Raw genomic sequence first — 21,386 nt, forward strand, 5'->3', positions numbered from 1 at the left:
TTCTTCAGCAGAGGTTTCCTGAGTGCCTGGATGTGGCTGTAGGAGTGGGGAGTGCAGCGGGGAGCAACGCAGAGGGCCCGTCTTTGTGGAGCCTGGGACACAGTCTCATGACATGGTCTCTACTCCCACCAGGGAGAAACCAGCCGCCTCATCCCTGTCCTGTACCAGCCTCGCTCAGTGTGGACCCCTGCAGTTGTCCCTCTTGAGGTTTTTGTTTGTTGGTTTTGGTTTTTTCGGTCTTACCCACCTGTATGCTTCTGGTCTTTTAAAATCCTGATTACATCGTGTACCATGTTGATCACCCCCTCGGTTTCATGTTATCTGCACATTTCATAAATGCACGATCCAGATCCTTCTCTGCAGCCTCTCCTGATCCATGTCTGATATCTAAAAAAGGACAGTGAGGCTGGTCTGGTGTGACTTGTTTCCTGACTGAGCCCATGCTGCCTTCCAGAGACCCTATTTCCCATTCTAAATGCTCATAAACCATCTGTCTGCTAATTGCATCCAGAATTTTGTCCAGGTTTGATCTCAAGCTCACCTTTTGTGTTTCATAGAATTTGCCATTATCCCTGTTAGAACAAAAACCAAGAGACTTGACCCTTCATAAGCCTGCAAGTGTTCTGTGATGTAATTCTCTGTGGCAGATGAGCAGCACTGGACTGGTCCTGTTTGCCAGTGTGTTTGGTCAGCACGTGGATATCTGTCCTTATCAGCATGAGGCCATCCTTTCATCTGTGGTGCATATTTTTTCTGTGAGCTCACCAGCATGCTCAAGAAACCTGCTCTTCACTCCCATTGGGGTCATCTGCGATTGTGGTGTTTACATTTCTTGGGTTGTCTACTCCCCATTTTGAAAACCCCTAGACATTGAGTTGCATCTGCTCTCAATCTTTTGAATTGACCTTCCTAAGACCCATGGTACTTCTTCCTTCACTGACTGGCCTAGAATTCCCAGATTTCTGCTTCCACAAATTGGTTTTGCTTCATTGGTTAGAATTAAGTGTTCGCGTTAGCAGTTTCTTCATTGCTGCTTCTACTTACTGAGAGGAAGTTATCTACAAGGCAAATCTAGGTTTCCTCAGTGCTGATTGTGTTTTTCTGCTCTCTGGGATCAGCTGTGAGTTCCTGTGGCTGGAACTCTATGCCCACAGTGATGTCGGATCTGCATGTGGAGGTCTGTAAGGGTCAGAGGCATAGCCTCCCAGCGTGAGGGGGCTGCTCTGTCTCAGCGATTCCCCTCCTCACCAAGGCTTGTCAGAGATGCCCACAAGCTCACACCCACCTTCTTAAGGATTTTCATCAGGGCTGCCGGGCTCCTTCTCCATCCTTCTGTCGTTGACGTGTCACTTGTCCTTAACAGCATCCAGTTTTAGGAATTCTGTACCTAAGGTAACATTTTTTTTTTCTAGCATATCATATTCTCATTGGATTGTGAATTAGAGAATATTCTTAAAAGGGTTTTGTTCCTCTTTCTTACTATGTAAATTGAGTGAGAGTACTGTGAAATTGGGGCCCTAGTGTGGTTCAGACAAGGCCAGTCCCAGCCTGGTCATTAAGCTAACCTCAGTTTTCCATACGTGGTAATAGCTACTGTGTAAGGAGAACCATCAGCTAGGGCTTCACAGAGAATATTTTGGTTGATCCTCATAGCTGCCCCATTTTATGCACTTAGAACTTGAGGTTTGTTTAATTTGTTGACAGTCTCATAGTTGGTATGTGGTAGAGCTAGGACTCAGCCCACACAGTCTTTCTTTAAACAGCTTTATTGAGATAAAATTCACATATCATACAATTTACCCATTTAAAGTGTACAACTCAGTGGTCTTTGGCATGTTAAATTATTCATTTTTTAAAAATTGTGATGAAATGTGCATAATAGGATTTGCCCTTTTTAAGTGTTCAATTCAGTGGCATTAATTGCACTCACAGTGTTGTGCAGTTATCAGCACTGTTTCCAAAACTTTTTCCTCACCCCAAACTATAACCATTAAGCAGTAACTCCCTACCCTCCCCTCCTGAGGCCCTGGTAACCTCTAGTCTACCTTCTATCTGTATGAATTTGCCTATTCTAGATACTTCATATAATAAATGGAATCATAAAATATTTGTCCTTTGGATTGGGCTTATTTCACAGAGCATAATGTTTTAAGGTTCATCCATGTTATAGCAAGTATCTTCATTCTTTTTATAGCCAAGTAAAATTCCATTGTATGGATAGAGACCACATTTTGTTTATCCATTCATTAGGTAATGGTCATTAGCGTTATTTCTACCTTTTGGTTATTGAGGATAGTGTTACGAACATTTATGTACATGTTTTTGTTTGAATACCTGTTTTCAGTTCTCTAGGGTATATGCCTAACAGTGGAATTGCTGGGTAGCTCTTTAACTTTTGAGGCCAACTAAACTGTTTCCACAGTGGCTGCACCATTTTACAATCCCACAAGCAATCCACAGTTCTCCACATCCTCATCAACACCTGTTATTTTCCTTCTTTCTAAAATTTATAGCCATCCTACTGGCTATAAAGTGGCATCTTGTGGTTTTGATTTGCACTTCTGTAATTACTAATTATGTTAAGTGTCTTTTCCTGTGCCTCTTGGCCATTTTTATATCTTCTTTAGGAAAATGTTCAAGAGCTTTGCCCATTTTTATTTTATTTTATTTTTGCCCATTTTTAAATTGTGTTGTTTGGTTTTTGTTGTTGAGTTTTAGGAGTTTTTCATATATTTTGGATATTAAACTCTTATCAGAGGTATGATTTTTAAATACTTTTTTCCAGTTCTATAGGTTGTCTTTGTACTTTCTTGTCAGTGTACTTTAATGCACGTTGTTGATTTTGATGAAGTCCATCTTATCTATTTTATCTTTTGCTGCTTGTGCTTTTGATGTCATATCTAAGAATCCATTGCCAAATTCAGGGTCATGAAGATTTACCCCCATGTTTTCTTCTAAGAGTTTTATGGTCTTAGCTTTTACATTCAGGTTGTGTATCCATTTTGAGTTAATTTTTGTATATGGATTGACATGGGCGTCCAAATTCTTTCTTTGCAGGTAGAAAATCCAGTCGTACCAGTACCATTTGTTGAAGAAATTGTTCTTTCCCCATTGAATGGACTTGGCACCCTTTTCAAAAATCAGTTGGCCAGGGAATTCCCTGGTGGTCCAGTGGTTAGGACTTTGTGCTTCCATTGCAGGGGTCATGGATTCCATCCCTGGTCAGAGAAGTAAGATCCCACAAGCCACAAGATGTGGCAAAAAATAATAATAATCAGTTGGCCAGAGATGTATGAGTTTATTTATGAACTCTCAATTCTATTCCATCGATCCATATGTCTGTCTGTGTGCCAAGACCACACTGTTTTGATTTCCATAGCTTTGTGTAGTGGGTTTGAAGTCAGGAAATATGAGTCCTCCAACTTTGTTCTTCTTTTTCAAGATTGTTTTCGCTGTTCAGCATGCCTTGCAGTTCTATATGAATTTGAGGATCAGCCTTTCCATTTCTGGGGGGGAAAAAAAGCTGTTAGAATTTTGATAGAAATTGTGTTGAATTTGTAGATGACTTTGGGTAGTGTTGACATCTTGAAAATATTATCTTCCTATCCACGAACACTGGATGTCTTTCCATTTATTTAAGTCTTCTTTAATTTCTTTTAGCAGTGTTTTGTAATTTTTGGTGTACAAGTCTATCACCTTGGTTAAATTTATTCCGTTACTTTATTCTTTTAGATGCTATCGTAAATGGAATTGCATTCTTTTTTTTTTTTTTTGACTGCGCTGCGCAGCTTGCGGGATCTCAGTTCCCCAACAGGGATTGAACCTGGTACGACAGTGAAAGCGCCGAGTCCTAACCACTGGACCACCAGGGAGTTCCCTGGAATTACATTCTTATTTGCTCACTGCTGGTGTATAGAAACACAACTGATACTGTGTGTTGATCTTGTACCCTGCAAATTGGCTGAGTTTTATTAGCTCTAATAGCTTTCTTCTGGAGTCTTTCTACATATAGGATCAGGTCATCTGTGAATGGAGATGGTTTTACTTCTTCCTTTCCATAGCCCACCTTCTCTTGCACCACGGCATACCTTTAACCCCTGACTCATCCTAATATAAAACCCCTGTGTTTTCATAAGTGTTAACCAGTAAGTAGCCCTCTTGAACCAAGTTAATACCCTGAAGGATAATGGCAATTTTAAAGAGACTGAGTCTTCAATATTAAAAACCAGTCAGTAGGGCTTCCCTTGTGACGCAGTGGTTAAGAATCCGCCTGCCAATGCAAGGGACACGGGTTTGAGCCCTGGTCTGGGAAGATCCCACATGCCACGGAGCAACGAAGCCTGCACTCTAGAGCCCACGAGCCACAACTACTGAAGCCCGTGCTCCGCAACAATAGAATCCACTGCAATGAGAAGACCGTGCACCACAACGAAGAGTAGCCCCTGCTCACTGCAACTAAGGAAAGCTCGCGCACAGCAACCAAGACCCAACGCAGCCAAAAATAAAATAAAATAAATAAATAAATAAATTCATTTTTTAAAAAAAAAGCACCAGTCAGTAGCATCCGGTTGTAGGTGAGGGTACATGAGGCCACTTGATGGCTGCTCAGGGCACATGGACATGGAGAGTTTGATTCAGGTGCAGGTGCCCAGAGCACATGGGGCGGTGTTAGAGCAGGCAAAGGGCCGAGGCAGCTCCATGAGGGCGGGTGGGCTGTCTGCTTCTTTCTGTCTTGTGTCCTTCCAGGCCTGGCACATGGATGTTCAGCATGCGTTAAATGAGTGAACGAATGAAAGCCACAAACGGCAGGATGAAAGCTGCCTGGTGATTGTAGCACGTGGGTTTTTGCTTTGTTTTATCTTTTTTGGGTTACGGACCCCTTTGAGAATCTGGTGAAAGCTGTGGACTCTTTCTCCAGAAAAACAACATATATTAATGTATTTACATATAGTTCTGCATATACTTTGAGGATCTTTAATATCTGAGACCCATTCCTGTCACCGAAGTTAGGACTTCTGACTCCAGTGTAACCCATTGCACTCCTGATCTTGTTTTTATGGCGCCTGACTGGGGAAGCAGAAAGCTGCTGTGGCAGCCAGTGCTGGGGCCTCCTGCAAGGAGGACTGCTCTTTGAATCAGGTGCCAGAAGACAGGCGGCAGAATAATTTCCAGAGCTCCTGTTCACACTCGGGACAGGTAGGGCTCCAGGAGACCATGGCCACATCAGGAAGTATCCTCTTGGCGTCTCCTTCTTCCTACCCCTCGTGTCAGCCTCACACAGAACGGAGCCTGCTAGTGTGTGCTCCATCTTAGAGTTGAAGCAAACCCTCCCCAGTGTGCTGGCAGTTCTTATCATGAGGAGGACTGTCACAGGGTGACAGTAAAGGACATAAGGACATAAGGAATGTCTTCTCGATCTGTTGATTGGGTTAGCCACACCTTCCAGGCTCACATTGGTCCTTGAGCTGAGTTGGTACCCAACCACTTCAGGATTTATCTGCCTTCCAAAGTGAGTGCTGCTTTTGGCTCAGCCCTTCTACCATGAAGCCCAAGGAAGGACACCGGACCAGCACTGAGAGCTCCCAACCATGCTGGGCCCTGGACCCGAGGGGCTGTGTGGTCAAGCCATGGAAGAAGCCAGTCCACAGCCAGCCCCGTCCCATGTGTGGTGTTCTGGGGCTCGGACCCGTGGAAGGGGGCCTTCAACTAAGGTAGAAAACAGCACGAGGAGTGACGGGCTGTGTTTTGACATGTGAGGACTCCTGCAAGGCCAGAGTGTGGCATTAATGGTCAGGTGGCCATCAGAAGTCTCCCAGCCCTTCTACTCTCCTGGGCTGCACCCAGCCGCACGCTGCTACTCAGGGTCCCTCAGGCGAAGGCCTCGTCCTTGCTCCTGTGCTCTGCAACGTGGACTCAATACTGCTTTTCAGCCACTCGCTTTTTGCACTGTTTTTATCATCTAACAGACATTTGCTGAGTGTCTGCCACGTCTAGACAGTGGGTTGTTTATTGTCTGTCTCACAGTGAAGAGGGTAGGAACTGCAGTCGACGTGCAGCACATCTCACTGAACTGATTAGGCAGAATTAGCAGAAGGTATCCTGTGAAGACCGTCAGAGTCAGGAGTGAATTGGCAGAGGTGCGGGTGGGATGTTCTGGCACCTTTCTCTGCATCCTCCCGTGGTCTTCCTCGTTGCTTGGGACCCTTCACAGTGACGTATCAGACTTCGAGTCTCCAGGCCTTCCCCTCATCTCCTCTCTCTAACAGACATCCTTCCCATCCCCCGTCGGTTTTGAGAAGACCCTTGTTACTGACAGGGTTGAAAACCCACTTTAGTGTACAGTGCTTCTCCATTGCTGGTTCCAGTTCTCCCTGGAACCAGCCAGAGGACAGCTGGTCGGGGGCATGATCGTGGGGTGGGGACTGGGTCTACTCAGGAATCTCTACGCCAATAGCAGCTACTGTTTACTTCGCTGGGTGTTGTGGTTAACACTTCCATTTAGTACTTCCTTTAATTATCGCAAGAACCTTCCAAAGTCAAAAGAAAACGGAGACTTGGACAACTTGAACTGTTTGTCACAGTAATGTAGCCCTAAAAGTGGCAGAACCAGGACATCGGTCCAGCCCTGCCCCATTCCAAAGGTCATAGCGTGAGTCACCGCATGGTGCCACCCTAAACCTGCTTTAAGCAGAGACTGCTTACCTCCCGCTGTTGTAGATCTTAGATCTTAGTTTCATGTGTGTCCTGAGTACACAGTACAGAATCCAGCCCATCTCCAGTGGCGGCCGCCCAGAGCCCTTCCTGCTCTCAGTGGCGGCGTGTGCAGCTTTATAAGGCTGTTTATGGGAGCTGGGATTGTCCTTAAGGTGTGTTTGACTTTGGTCAGGGTTGCATATATGTTCCTTCAGTTGTGGAAGCAGAGCAGAGATCCAAGGTTTCTTAGGACAAGCTTGATGGTGCTGGGCAGTAGCCTGGAACATGGTTTTTAATATCTTACGCTGTGCAGTCGTGTGGTCGCACTTCCAGTACATCACGTCCCTGTATCTGTCATACAGCCCATCTCTGGGCAAGACCTTGGCAGGTTTGAGAAACTGAAAGGAAGCCACTGTGATTGGGGTGAGGGTCAGAGATAGGAAGAGTTGGGGACCAGAGGAGGTAGAGCCTTGGAGACAGGAGTTTGGATGGTGCTCTTGTGCAAATAAATGGTGTCGGGGGTTCAAAGGCAGAGCAGTGACCTAATTATCTTTATGTTTTCAAAAGGTCTGTCTTCTACTGTCCTTAGGCCCTGTGCCTGTCACTTCTGTCCTCAGAACCTTGCTGCTTACTTGGCCATCTGTCTCTAGCACGTGCGGACAGCAGCCTGTCGTTTTTTCTCTTTTCCCTGATCCTGCAGACTTCCCTGGAAAGCTTACAAGAGCCCTGTGACATGGAATGCGAAATGAGCGAGACCAGCCTCCTCCTTCTGAGAGTGCTGTGTGGGGGTGGGGGACGAGGGCGAGCAGAATGGAGCCCCCATGGGGCAGAGGGGCAGCAGAGCAAGAGGGAGGTGAAGTCTCCTGCTTCAGGTGCCTCGGCATCAGTGGGAGGGGACTGGCCCGGGGCCATTTACCTGGGCCCCAGGAGTTTCTTGGTGGTAGGTGGGGGCCAGGCTGGGGGAGAGGAAGGGTTGGGAGCTGGGCTGAATGGCAAGGGTGGCAGGGGATGGAAGGTGGCTGGGCTGGTAGAGCCAGGCAGTTGGTGGGGGGCACCTGGAGGAGGGGGCATTAGCAAGAGGTCTCAGCGTGTTCCTGGCCCCCGGACTGGAGGAATAAGCTCAACCAGGATGTGGGAGAGGGCTGCTGGGGCCAGGTTTTCAGGAAAGTGAGATTTTTTCTTGCACATTTATCAAACATCAGCTAAGGCAGGCTAAGATTACAAACTTGAGGCAAAATATATGCACTCTGGGCGTCCAGAGTCCAGGTGAAGATAGAAAAGCATAGATAAAAGACAGAATTCCCAAAATATTTTTTGTAGGATGTCAAATGAGTGGAGCAAACAAAAACTTCAGTCTTAGGGAGAAGCTGTTGATCCTGACATCTGCCAACAGCACCCATCAGCCAGAACTGCATTATATTTGTTTCTTTTTAGTCTGAGCTATTCTGGCCTTAGTCTTTTTTTTTTTTTTTTAAACATCATTGTCAGGGCTTCCCTGGTGGCGCAGTGGTTGAGAGTCCGCCTGCTGATGCAGGGGACACGGGTTCGTGCCCCGGTCCGGGAAGATCCCACATGCTGCGGAGCGGTTGGGCCCGTAAGCCATGGCCGCTGAGCCTGCGCGTCCGGCGCCTGTGCTCCGCAATGGGAGAGGCCACAACAGTGAGAGGCCCGCGTACCACAAAAAAAAAAAAAAAAAACACAAAGAAAAACATCATTGTCAGAGTCTGATCTGGCTCTGAGTGCAGGCCTGCCTACAGACTGCCCAGGGACCCTCAGGCCATCATCCCTTTGCACCACAGCGTCCACCTGGGCGTTAGCTCACCTGGTCCCTCTCCCCTTTGCTCACCACATCTTCTTTACAGGTACGCACTCACACACCCTCTTATTTGTCCTTGCCTTTTCTTTCTTGCTTTTTTTGGAAAATTTTTAAATTAATTTATTTTTGGCTGCATCAGGTCTTCCTTGCTACACGCGTGCTTTCTCTAGTTGTGGTAAGGGGGCTACTCTTCATTGCAGTGCGCGGACTTCTCACTGCAGTGGCTTCTCTTGTTGCGGAGCACAGGCTCTAGGCGCACGGCTTCAGGAGTTGTGGCTCGCGGGCTCTAGAGTGCAGGCTCAGTAGTTGTGGCACGCAGGCTTAGTTGCTCTGCAGCATGTGGGATCTTCCTGGACCAGGACTGGAACCCGTGTCGCCTGCATTGGCAGGTGGATTCTTAACCACTGTGCCACCAGGGAAGTCTCATGTCCTTGCCTTTTCTTATACTTATTTCAGTACATTGATTATATTGTATTTTCCGTAAGTCATTTTGTAATGGTGTCAGTAGTTTTATATCCATGAATTTTCATTTCTTTCCTATTTCATTATTTAAAAAATAAAGACAGGTAATCATTTTCTTAGCTGAAAAGGAAATAAGGAAAGAACATGCTCTCATATGTTGGAGAGAGAATGTGCCAGTGAGGCTCCCCACATTGGTGGCCTTATTGTGCTCCAGGCACGAGACAGCTGGTTCCTGCAGTGGAGACTTGAGGAGGCCAAGGGTCTGGGGGAGGTAGGGGTGGGGGTAGCTGCAGGGCCTGGGTTTGTAGTATCCCAGCAGCTCCTGCCTGCAGAGGATTCTCTCTGCTCACATAGGCCCCATCTTAATTTTTGTGTTAAATGAGTTTCATCTCATGTCTTAAGTTTGTGCTTAAATATTTTTTTTAATGGAATAAGACAGATTGGACACAAGTCATGACTGCAGATCCCCATTGACTTCAGCTCCCTTTGATCTTCAGCTTTGTGATTTCTGCACAGTCTCCACTGCAGCTCAAGGTGCCATCTGCAGTAGAGCTTTCCTTGGATCCGATCTGGCAAATATCTTCACTAGAGATAGCAATGTGGTCATAATCAGGGTTTTCCTCTTCTATGACTTCTGTACGGTAGGAAAAGAATATACAAATTACAGAGCTAAATCTTTGGTACACTTCAAAGAATATGAATTTATTCTTAATTATCAGAATCGTTGGTGTGATATCCTAGTTATGAATAAGAAAGACATTTCTCTTTCTGCCACCTATGAATAAAAACATTGTTACTTGGAGAAAGGGAGCAATACTTGAACTCTAAGCACTAATCTTAAAACAATCTGTATTTTAGAAGTCTACTAAAGACATTTTAAAACTTAACTCTTATATTAAATTAGTTTATTCTTTCCCCAAAATTTTTATTTCCTTTTAAGGCAAAACAAGAGAAAACATGTCTTTTCAGTTGTAATTTTTTTTTCCACTGAAGTATTTTACAACTTAATTTTTAATACAAGTCTTAAAGTTGGTAACCTTCAAATTTTAATTGTTCCACCAACTTAGGTGTTAAAGTTGAGTGATGACATAAGTTTGAAAATAAATATAGTAATTTAATTTATAAATACGTGTAGTTAGCTTTTTACGCCTTGTTTTTCTCATATACATATCTAGTACTTGGCTACAAAAATCTGAATACTATAGTGCATTTATTTTTGTCTTACGACTTGTCATTATATAAAATCTAATTCTTAATCACTGGACTAACTCTACAAGCTGTCTTACAGTAAAGTTGAATTTGTAGTTTTCCTAAATAAGAGGAGTTTGAGTCAGAATTCAGACTAGGAACTTAGGGACCCTCCCCCCTATTTTTTAAAATTTAAACTGAATTTATACTGTGTTCTAACCAGGGAGCCTCAGGGGATAACACTCTTTTCCGTTGTCATTTTGGCAAGTACTCCCAAGTAAGCCGGTCTCCACAAGGCAAGAGGTTCCATTTGGTAATAGCGCTGTTGTCCATGTAAGTGTGACCGCAGTAGGTTTGGGGAGTTAAGCAGTTGGTGTGCTGGTTCGAGCATCCCGGTGAGCAAGTGGGTTGATGAAGTCAGCAGTGCCGGGTGTGGGGGAGACCTCAGGGCAGGGATGCGACGTTAGGGCAGAGAGTGGCTGGGGAGCCAAGGGGTCCTCGTGCAGCTGGGCTGTGCTGCCGTGGCCCCCCTGCTCCAGCCTACCTTACAGGAGGGTGGAGTGTGTGGAGGATCAAGGCTGAGCCCTGCAGCAAGAACCCTCTGAAAAGGCGGCCACACAGCCAAGCTGCTGACGCGCAGCGTCTGCTGAATCGAACTCTGGCCCCCCGCAGCAGCTGCTGGCGGTGTGTTTCCTTCTCCGTCCCCAGCTCTTCCCCAGCCTGAGCCTTCGATTTCGTGCACAAGTCAGGATGAAATCACAACCTGGACAGACTGGGTGGGCATGGGCGCAGTGTTCAGTTCTCTGTTTCGCACCGGCGTCACCTAATAAGCACCGCGTCTCCCACCCCCGTGAGCCGAGTGATGTCCTGGTGCTTCCATACAAATGGCTCGTCTCGTGTAGACCAGGAGCCATCTTAGGGCCTGGAGTTTGGTTTTAAGAGTGCAGTAGCTGGCCCTGTAACCTGAACGCCTGGGAGCCAGGAAGGGCAGGTGTGGCTCTGCCTGGAGCCCCGGGCGCTTCCGGGGCCCTTGGTCACTCCGGGCCAGCAGTCAGCTCTCTAGCCCAGCAGCTTTAGCAGAAGATGCCTTTCCAAAATGAAATACTGCATGGAACCCCATAGATGTCAGATTAAAAGTTTTTTAATATAAAGGTGTTTTGTAAATTGAGATTTACAAGAATTAAGAAGGCAGTTGGGGGGGTGATCGACTTTTACAATGGGCAGAAAACATTGGAAATAACGTGAATGGTAGATACCATCTTGTGTTAACCCCCCTCAACCAGCTCACTTCTGAGTGTACTTTGTTGCGTGCAGTGAGAGGTGTGTTTTGCCCTTTACCTTGCTATTCTCGGGGGCCTTCCATCAGACACGTGGGACAGAAGCTTCGTTCCAAGGAAAGCACATGAGCAGCAGCCAGCAGGGCAGCACGGAGTAATGGGGCAGGAACGCGCTTGACTGCTTCTGATTATAACTTTTATAAAATACACATTTACAAGATTGAAGTCCCAGTCTGACATCTGTTGGAGTTTAAAGCACCTCCTCAGAGCTCAGGGTCTGCAGACAATTTGAAAACCACACCCAAGTCAAAATTGCTGCCTTCCCTTGATGAGCAAAGCAGCCCCTGGCTCGTGCCTGTCCTCTGGCCGTAGGTAGGATTCCTACCACCCTAAAGCTGAAGGTTGGTTTGAAAAGGTTCTCTGAGCTGGGCTTCCTTCCCCCGAGACTGGCCGCTGGGAGACGCTGCTGCAGGGGAGGCAGCGGACAGGGTGTTCTTGGCGGTAGAAGCTCCTTCCCGTGAAAGAGGGTGGAGATGGCTTTGTTTCTTTTTTTTTGCGGTACGCGGACCTTTCACTGTTGTGGCCTCTCCCGTTGCGGAGCACAGGCTCCGGACGTGCAGGCTCCGGACGCACAGGCTCAGCGGCCATGGCCCATGGGCCCAGCCGCTCCGCGGCATGTGGCATCCTCCCGGACCGGGGCACAAACCCGCGTCCCCTGCATCGGCAGGTGGACTCTCAACCACTGCGCCACCAGGGAAGTCCCGCTTTGTTTCTTTTAATGCACTTTTTGCGTGAGTTGAACCGTTCTCAGAGTCAGGTGTTCATTCTGTGCCGTTGGAGTTAGTAGCCAATCGGGGGGGAAAAGGCTGCCTCAGAGCACGTTCTCACAGCTGAGCAGAAGCACCCTGGCTTGCTGGTAGGCACCTCGTGTCTTTGGCACGGCCTGATTTTATTTAATTTTTGTCTGCATTGGGTCTTCGTTGCTGCGCGCAGGCTTTCTCTAGTTGCGGTGAGCAGGGCCTACTTTTCATTGTGGTGCACGGGCTTCTGGTTGTGGTGGCTTCTCTTGTTGTGGAGCACGGGCTCTAGGCGCACGGACTTCAGTGGTTGCAGTGTGCTGGCTCAGTAGTTGTGGCTTGCGGGCTACAGAGCTCAGGCTCAGTAGTCGTGGCACATGGGCTTAGTTGCTCCATGGCATGTGGGATCTTCCTGGACCAGGGCTGGAACCCATGTCCCCTGCATTGGCAGGCAGATTCTTTTTTTTTTTTTTTAATAAATTTATTTTATTTATTTTTGGCTGCGTTGGGTCTTCCTTGCAGTGTGCGGGCTTCTTATCGCGGTGGCTTCTCTTGTTGCGGAGCACAGGCTCTAGGTGCGTGGGCTTCAGTAGTTGTGGCTCGTGGGCTTTAGAGCACAGGCTCAGTAGTTGTGGCACACGGGCTTAGTTGCTCTGCAGCGTGTGGGATCTTCCTGCACCAGGGATCGAACCTGTGTCCCCTGCATTGGCAGGCGGATTCTTAACCACTGCACCACCAGGGAAGCCCACAGCATGATTTTAGGTCTAAGCACTGAGAAAAATGAGAGTCCTAAGAAGAAAATGTGTTGGTTCCTTTCAGTGGAATAGCATGTGTGATTTAGTTTTCAGAGAAAACGCTGACTTCGTCTTCTTTCTCCCCCTTACAGGTGGGTGACATCGTGAAAGTCACAAGGATGAACATAAACGGCCAGTGGGAAGGCGAGGTGAACGGGCGCAAAGGGCTCTTCCCCTTCACGCACGTCAAAATCATCGACCCTCAGAACCCGGATGAAAACGAGTGATGCTGCTGCCCTGTGCCTGCTGCTTCATCGTCCTGCCCCACACGCCTCCTTCAAGCGGGGAAGCGTCCTCTCGGGCAGGTCACACGCGCTGCCAACGTCCAGCTTCTGCAGCGGGCAGCCTCCCACACATTGGAATGCTCACAGTGGCTGCCCCGGCATTTGTATCATAGTCGTGTTGTCAAAGAGTAGCTGATTTTAGAGTTCTTTGGATCATAAACTGGAAACACTGGTGGAGGCACACAGGTGAGAGGAGGTGCCGAGGACAGGGCTCCCTTCCGGCCAGCGCCCCGCCGGTCCCTGGGCTGACCCAGGGTCCCAGGGGAGCTCGGGCCCACAGCAAGGCCTTGCCACTGGGAGCCATGGGTGGTGCCGTCGCCGGCGTGGTTTCCATGAAGAGCAGAGGAAGTGGACCCTTCAGGAGAGGGAATTCTGCCCTAAACTCCCCACGTCAGGCTTTTCTTTTCTTTTTTTTTTCCCTCTTGTTGTTTGGTTTGGTTTTAGAAGACTTAATTAATTAGACTGGTGTGTTCTGAACAGGTTTTTAAATAGCAGGTTAGCTTTTGTGATGAGACAAGGGATGGCACGTGCCTCTGAAGCCGCTGTCACCGCAGGAGCGCAAGAAAAAGAGCCCTGAGGCAGAGGCCTGTACTGTCTTGGTTGCCGGTGGTACCTTGCCAGATAGCAAACAGCCACCACCACCACCACCCAGCAGATGTGGGCTTCCAAGCTGCGTGCATAGCCTCTTGGACGACGTTGTCCCCGCAGGCATCAGAGCCAGGGGCCAGGGGGTGGTGTGATTCACCTTGTTTGCTGGTTTCCTGTCCAGGCTTTCAGTGAATGCACCCCTTGAAAGTATAGGACCCAAGTTTCCTTAAAAAGTCGTTGAATTCACTAAGGAATCGTTAAATTCCACTCACTGAGGCCCAGTTCTCCCTGCCCCAGCAAGCTCCCCAGGCTGCCCAAGAGAGATCGTGCTGCTAATTCTGGCTCCATGGTTCTTGTGTCCACACTGCTCTCCAGCAAGAAAGTGTAAGCCCTGGGCCTTGGTTGATGCATTTGATGTCTAATGAAATGCATCATTAGCCATTACTTATTTGATGTTAAGTTTTCCCTGTTGGCTAAAAGAGGCCTGTTCATACGAGTCAGCTGGTACCAGTGTGTGACCGATGCCACGTCTATAGCACACGGCCGACTAGAATTCTGGAACCTTTGTGCAGTTCAGTGTGCCTGCCCTTCTGGACCCTGCTGAAGACAGGCCTCAGCTGAGAATGCGTCCAGCAGCCCTGGAGGTGTGGTCTCAGCCTGATAAGTAACTGTCCTCCCTGAGCATCTGCTGTAGCCTCGGCCCTGGCTCCCAGGGGTCTTGGGTTTTGAGGTTTCGAGCAGTTATCCTGGTCAGAACCAGCAAGGCCACCATGTTTCAATTTCTCTTTAATCAAATGTTCCATCAGGTAGGTAACCATCATATTAAAGACTCTTGAGGGTGCTCACATAGCCCTGTCTCTCTTGTGGTTTTCCTGGAAAAGGCTTCTTTGTGGGCTCTTCCTGATCAGTGAGAGCTGTGGCCACCTCTTGCTCCCAAGGTGCCCGAGTTGCAGTCACCTCTTGTTCTGGGTCCAGGCCCAGCCTAGCCCCACGGCAAGTGGCACGTGTGTGGCTGGGCCCCTGCCCTCTACCTGGGGATGATGCCTACCCTGTGGCCTGTAACCCAGTACCCAAGGGGGTCTCTCACAGAAGGGGGGGACGTGTGCCTTGTCCAAAGAGAGCACACACCCTAAGGCCTTATTAAACCACATTTAGCCGAGAGGCTGGGCACCTTTGGATGCCAGTAGTTGGCTCAAGTACAAGAAGTATATGGCCTTTTGGAAAGCAAGGTTTCCTTCCAGCCATGTCTGCTGACCAGTAAACAGCGTGACCCACCTCACGGGGATCACTTCAGAATCAGAACACCCTGCAAATGTAGGTTTACTTCAGAAGGCATCTGTTCAGTCCGTCAGCCCAGGTGCATGTCTCCAGGGCTGCCCCAGAGATTCAGAGCCCCAAATTAGGTGAGCCTTGAGCTCTGAACTGGAGATGTGTGCCGAAAGTAGTACCATTTGGACTTAGAATCTTATTAGTTTTTTAATCAGCCAGGGTCTTTTTTTTCCACCCTAAATATATAACAAACAGCCCACTACCTTGGCTTTGGGCCTGGGCTCCCCAGGGATCTGGGAAGACTCTGCTTCAGAAAGCGACTCAAATCTTCCAGAGGCGTGGGCTTCCCTCCTGGGCAGGCTTCCTCTTAGGACTGTCCATTATTGCTACTTGCTCTGCTCTACTGTGTGTCACTTAAGAAAATGTGTGGATGTTCAAGTAGCTCACTGGGGAAGAGAACAAATTATATGCTAAAGGAATTGACAGTTTGATTAAAAATGTACTTATCCTGGAAAGGGAGTTGTCCCTGTCACCTCTGCCCGGTGTTGCTGCCCGGGGACACAGCTGATGAAGAGAAGGACATGTGGATGGACTGCCCTTCGACGACTTTGTCACCCAGATAAGACCCCTTCTGTGCTCACGGTCAGGAACCTGAGGAGAGAGGGCCAGCTGCTCCCTCCTGAGCCTGAGCATCTGGCCTGTGCTGACTCCCTTCTCCAGCTGTTTACACACAAGGCGGGCCGGGACCGGCGGCCACTGCTCTTGTTAAGTTTGCTCAGAGGAATATGAACATTTTATTTTTGAAAAGGGATGGTGTTTTTGTGCCAGGTGTTTATAATTTAATCCTTTAATAATATTATGTTCATTAACCTCTTAAAATGAGTGAATCCTGATTGTTTTCACACCGAACCCGAGACACCACCGAGCTCGCCCTCAGCCTCCACCCTCTGGGACCGGAGGCCTGTGTCCCTGTGGCTGCAGCCAGTGGCCCCGAGCTGGGTGTGTGCTCTCACGGAGTGGAAGGACAGTCCTCTGAGACAGGGTCGTGGTCTCTGCGGGAGGAACAGTGGCCTTGCTTCTTGACGGTCTTCACTGTGTGTTTTAAAATGACAACAACACAACACAAAACTCTTTTGACCTGTAACTTAAAGATCGTAAACTTCAGGCAATAATATTTTATGTGTAAGCTTTTAAAATTATTTTTGGGGATCATAGCTTGTTTTATTTTGTGCTATAAAATTAACAGTATTAAATGACTTATATTCTTAGAATACATGGGGTGTCTTTTCTTAACAGATCAGTGCCTTTTTATTTTTGTATTCCATTTTACGTTACTGGTCCCGGCATCAGACCCTTGTTTCCATGGCCTGTTTGTACATTGTCTCAATAAAACTTGCATCAGCCGGCGGTGGCAGCGGCTTTCGTGTTTTGGTGTCTCCTCAGTGCTGCCTTGGAGGCCCTCGGCCCCCCTTAGCCCCCCCAGCCCCCCCAGCAGTTAAGCACCTGCCCAGACACCTGTGAAGCAATGGCCACCTGGTGCTTCTGCGAGTTGCCCTGCCCAGCCCTGCTGCTGTGGACTGAGTGGAGGGGTGGGGCTTGGCACCAGCACCACTCACACCCTGGCCTCCCGGGGGCGGGGTGGCAGTTCCAGGCCCGGCATCCTCCAGGGAACTTGGGTGTCCTCCCTCTAATGGGCGCCTTGTCTGAAGCATAAGTTTCGGAGCAGCCTTGTCCCTGGTCAGGGCATGAGACTCACCTGCCTTTCTTAAATCCTCTGCTCCTGTCTGTGGCCCTCCTGACAGGCTCTGGGACCTTCAACTGGAGGTGTTGGGGGGCCCGCTGACTTCCCTGCCGCCCCCCAGCCAGTGCTATCCCGCACCTATTTGTGTGCCAAGAGAGGTCCAAGTGTCGTCGTGGTAGAACCTCCAGGAAGGTGCAACCTGGATCATCTCAAGCTGTGTTGCTGGAAAGCTTGGGAGATTCCAAACGGTCCACTCGTCCTGGAAGAAGGAAGGCCTCAGAGACACCTTTGAAGAGTACTTTCTGCTTGGAAAGTTAAATTTTGCTCAGCAACGCTGGGCTGGATTCCTCCGTGATGGGAACCCCTGGGAAGTGAAGCTGCCTCCCCACGGGGTGAGTGTCAGGGCCCAGGTCTTGACACCCCACAGCGTCTTTGCATCCTGGCCTGGAGTGACTCACCCTTCAAGCCCTGGCCCTGCTCATGGCTCCCTGGCAGGAGGTTGAGGCCTGTGTCCAACGGGGGGCTGCAGAGATTGGGGGGCATCCGTGCCCACGCCTTTTGCCCTGGGGACACCATTGCACTCTCCCCAGGCTCCCAGGCTTGTAGCCCAAGGTAGCCTGTGCCTTGCAGCCTGGCACTGAAACGGGGGCAGGGGGAGGGGACTCAGCTACACCCTCCAGGCCCACGTGCCAGAGACAGCCCCAGGGCTCCCACTGTTCAAACTCAGAGGTCCGAGGGAGGGGTCGGGAAGGGGAGCCCTTGGGGTGGGCTCCCAGAGCTGCCCAGTGGCCAAAGCTGGCCAGTGGATCGGGTGGTCCGCCCAGTAGCTGTGTGGAGGGCAGGGCCAGGAGCAGGGGGACCAAGCCCCTGCCGGCCCTCCGAGGAGTTGGGAGAGTTTGGCTTTGGCATTGAGGTTAGAGGGAAAACACCCATAGGGCACGGCATTCAGAAGCCCTGTGTCTGGAGAAAGGCCACCCACCCTGTCGACTCCACATCCCAGTATCCCTGTTGCCTGTTTATTACTGTATTTTCCAGAGTTACTCTACAGCATGCAAGTAAATATATCTGTAAGTACTCTTTTTTAATGTTTTCTCTACAGAAAGGCAGCATAGATCACTTACTCTTCTGCACCCTGCTTTATTCCCCCAGTCTGTTTAGAGCTGAGCCTCTGTTCTCTTCCATCACTGTGTCGTGTTCCTTGAGGTGGATGTGCTGTCACTCGGGTAACCACCTCGGGTATTGATGGGCATGTAGGTCCTTTCCAATCTCAGGTGGGCAGATGCATTAAAGTGAGTTCCTCTGACTGGGATTGCTGGGTCAAAGGCTCTGGGCACTGGCAGTTTTCAGAGCTGTCGCTAAATTGCCCTCTTATAGGGATTGCCTCAATTTACACTTTCGCCAGTGATGTATAATATATGAAAATATAACATTTTTACAAACACTCTGTAGATACCTTGTTTATGGCTAAACAGTATTCTACTATGTGGCTGAGGCACCTTATACTAGCCCATCTGTCTGTCCTGGCGTGTGGAAGTTTTTGCCAGTGGGGTTTTTTTGTTGTGTTTGGCTGTACCAAGTGGCTTGCGGGATCTTAGTTCCCTGACCAGGGATTGAACCGGGTCCTGGCAGTGAAAGTGCCAAGTCCTACTGATCACTGGACTGCCAGGGAGTTCCCCCACTGTTTTGATGATAGGAAATCCTCAGGTCTAAGTAAGGGCTGCAGGGGTAGGGCCCATCTTCCAGCTCCTGGGCTGACTCTGGTCCAGTCCTTGCCCCAGGTGCCTCCCGGCCCCCCTGCCCCCTGTCCAGTGCCAGTCCTAGTTGCTGGTATTTTTTCCCCAAAGACACATGTGATGAAAACCCCTAGCCCGCTCCTCCCTGGCCTATGAGATGCCTGCATGCCAGGCTGCTGCCCAGAGCCCAGCACTTGAGCCAGACTGGACTGACACATTCTGAGTCCCCAGAACTGGCCATCGTACCTCCTTGTCTTTGCCACACACTTCTCCTGCCTGGACGCCCTTCTCTCTGCTGAACTCCAAAGGGCTCATCTGTCCTCGGCTCCTGCCACCTCCTAGGAAAGCCCTCTGACCTTCCCTCCCTCCATGGGGACTGGAACTAGAACTGGTCAACCCTGAGCCCGGAGACAAGAGAGGACTCACGACAAACCAGCAACTTGGGGAGGGTCGAGGCTGGGCTGAAACAGGCTGGTGGGAGCCGGCTTCACGGGGTCGGAGAGCCCCCGAGGACCCTGGGGTGCTGAGACATGGCAGTCAGGCTGTGTAGACCCACCTGGGATGTGGGCAGGGAGGCTGGGCTGTAGCAACCAGAGCAAGCCAGGGAGTCAGGGGTGAGGCCGGGAGTGGAGCGGTGGGGATGGGCTTAGCCAAGGCTCCCCAGCCTGGGGATCCCCCAGCGTCTGCCTCCATAAGAATAAGTCTCGGGGTAGCTGAGGGCACCATTCCTGCCTATCTTGCCCCTCAACACAGCCAGCCTCAGCTAGGATGCTGGATGTGCTATATCAGACCCCCCCAGCATTTCCTGGGGACCAGTTAATCAAATCGAGGTCTCCCCATCTGGAAATCCACCTAAGTCCCCAGGGAAGAGTCCACTCTCTGCCCTCTGAACCCCAAGGCTCAGGTGGGCCCTGTGGACTCTCAGGTAGGCCTCCAGGGGGCGCCAGAGTCAATCCCGATGTTAGACGTTGCCGTTCTCTCACTTTGTGGCCTAAAAAAGGACAGCCCTGCACGTCAGAGCTTGGAGACCCTAGGCTGAGAGGAGTGGGGAACAGGGGTGGGTGTGAGGAAGACAGGGACAGGCTTGCATGCTGGGGGGCCCAGGGATCACCCCTTCACCTGCTTCTCACACCTTGGCCTTTGGGGTGTCTGCTGGGTCTGTGTATTGTCAAGGCCACTGGGATGAACGCTACCACGTTGCCAGAATCATCCTCGGGGCAAGATCAGGACCTCAGGCTGCCCAAGACTTGGAGGCATCCTAAGTCTCCCCGGGTCCCGGTGTCCACATGCACCACCTTCGAGCCCGGGGCTTTGGTGAGGCCACCCACCCACCTACCTTCTGTTTCAGCTTTTGCTCCATGAGGATCTGGTCATTTCTGCCCCACCATGGGGCAGCCAGAGCCTCGAGTCCATCCGCAGGGTGGAGGCGGCCACAATGGTCTCGCCCCATGCAGGGCATCTACCCAGGTTGTTGGCCTCCTCACAGCCCCCCACACTGACCTGTCCCCTCAATGTCATCTCTGGCATCCCATGCTCAGCAGCCCCCACCCCACATCCTGCATGCCTGCTGTGTCCTGTGCTGCCTCTGAACCTGTCCTGGTGTCCTGGAGGATCTCCAGCTGGAAGCACTGCAGTTACCCCCAGATTCTTGGGGAATCCGGGGCAGAAGGGGCTCACTGACTCAAAAAGGTCACAGATCAGGACTCGAAATCTGCACTGGAGACGTGGCAGCCTTGGCCGAGCCTGACAGGCCTCCCCGCTCCCTCTCCCAAGCTCCGCTTTGTAAGCCCAGCACAGCCAGCCAGCCAGGACCCACGTCTCTGCCACTCACCAGCAGCGTGGCCTTGGGGAGTCCCTAACCTCTCTGAACCTCAGCTTCCACATCTGTAAAATGGAGATGACACAGAGGACCTTCCACCTCAGGCTGTTGTGAAGAGCAAAGGAATAAATGCACATAAAGCTACAGCCATGTTTCTTTACAGGGCACAGTGTCTTCCTGGCTGGGGGCTCTGGGGTGAGGGGCAGGGCTGCAAGGTCAGCAGAGTGTGGCGTAGGGGCAGGCTGACTGGAGGCCAAGGGCACAAGGCCAAGCAACACCTTCTGCCCAGTGACGGGGCCTCTCCTGTGGCAGTTGGACACCCCGAGGGGTGGACTGAGGGGTGGATGAGTGTGACCCATTCAGGCCCTGCTCCTTCCCCTGGGCGCCACGCAGCCTCCCCGAGCTTCCCCATCTGTAAAATGAGGGGAGATGTGCTTGCCCCCCTGGGCAGCCTGGGGCATGAAGAGGGACTGCCTCAGAGGCCGGTCAGCCTGGCATCCTAACCAGAAGGGAGCGAGGCCCAGAAAGGGGGGAGATGGCAAAAAAGAGGGCATGACACCAGCCACTGAAGGAGACAACAGTTAGTGGCTGATGTCGGGCCCAATGGCCCCATGTTTTTAGTGACAGATGAGACACCACTTCCCGGGAACGTGCCCTTCATTCATTTCCCACACAGTCATGAGTCCCAGTCTGCCGGAGGGACAAGCCCTGCCTGACCACAAGGCAGAGTCTGGGGAGTCAACACGGTAAAATCCTGGGAGGGGCCGGGAGCTGGAACAGCAGGGCCAGATCCAGTCTGGGGAGGCGGCTCAGGGAGGGCTTCGTGGAGGAGGGGACACAACACCCACCAGGGTGGGCCATGATTTATGGCGACCCAGGAAGTTCTCCCGGTATAATGACATGTGGGAAACAGAAAATGTCATAA

General features: G+C 50.2%; 1 protein-coding gene across 1 annotated transcript in view; it reads left to right on the plus strand.

Moving 5' to 3' along the window:
* CRKL (CRK like proto-oncogene, adaptor protein) overlaps nucleotides 1-16,441 on the plus strand; it is a 31,638-nt gene extending 15,197 nt beyond the window's left edge. Inside the window, exon 3 of the mRNA XM_060028503.1 lies at nucleotides 13,120-16,441. Coding sequence (XP_059884486.1) covers nucleotides 13,120-13,254 — 135 coding nt within the window. The 3' untranslated portion in view covers nucleotides 13,255-16,441. The remainder of the gene's footprint in view (nucleotides 1-13,119) is intronic.
* Nucleotides 16,442-21,386: the final 4,945 nt, after the last annotated feature.

Source organism: Delphinus delphis, chromosome 13, assembly GCF_949987515.2.
Source record: "Delphinus delphis chromosome 13, mDelDel1.2, whole genome shotgun sequence".
NCBI classification, from domain to species: Eukaryota; Metazoa; Chordata; class Mammalia; order Artiodactyla; family Delphinidae; genus Delphinus; species Delphinus delphis.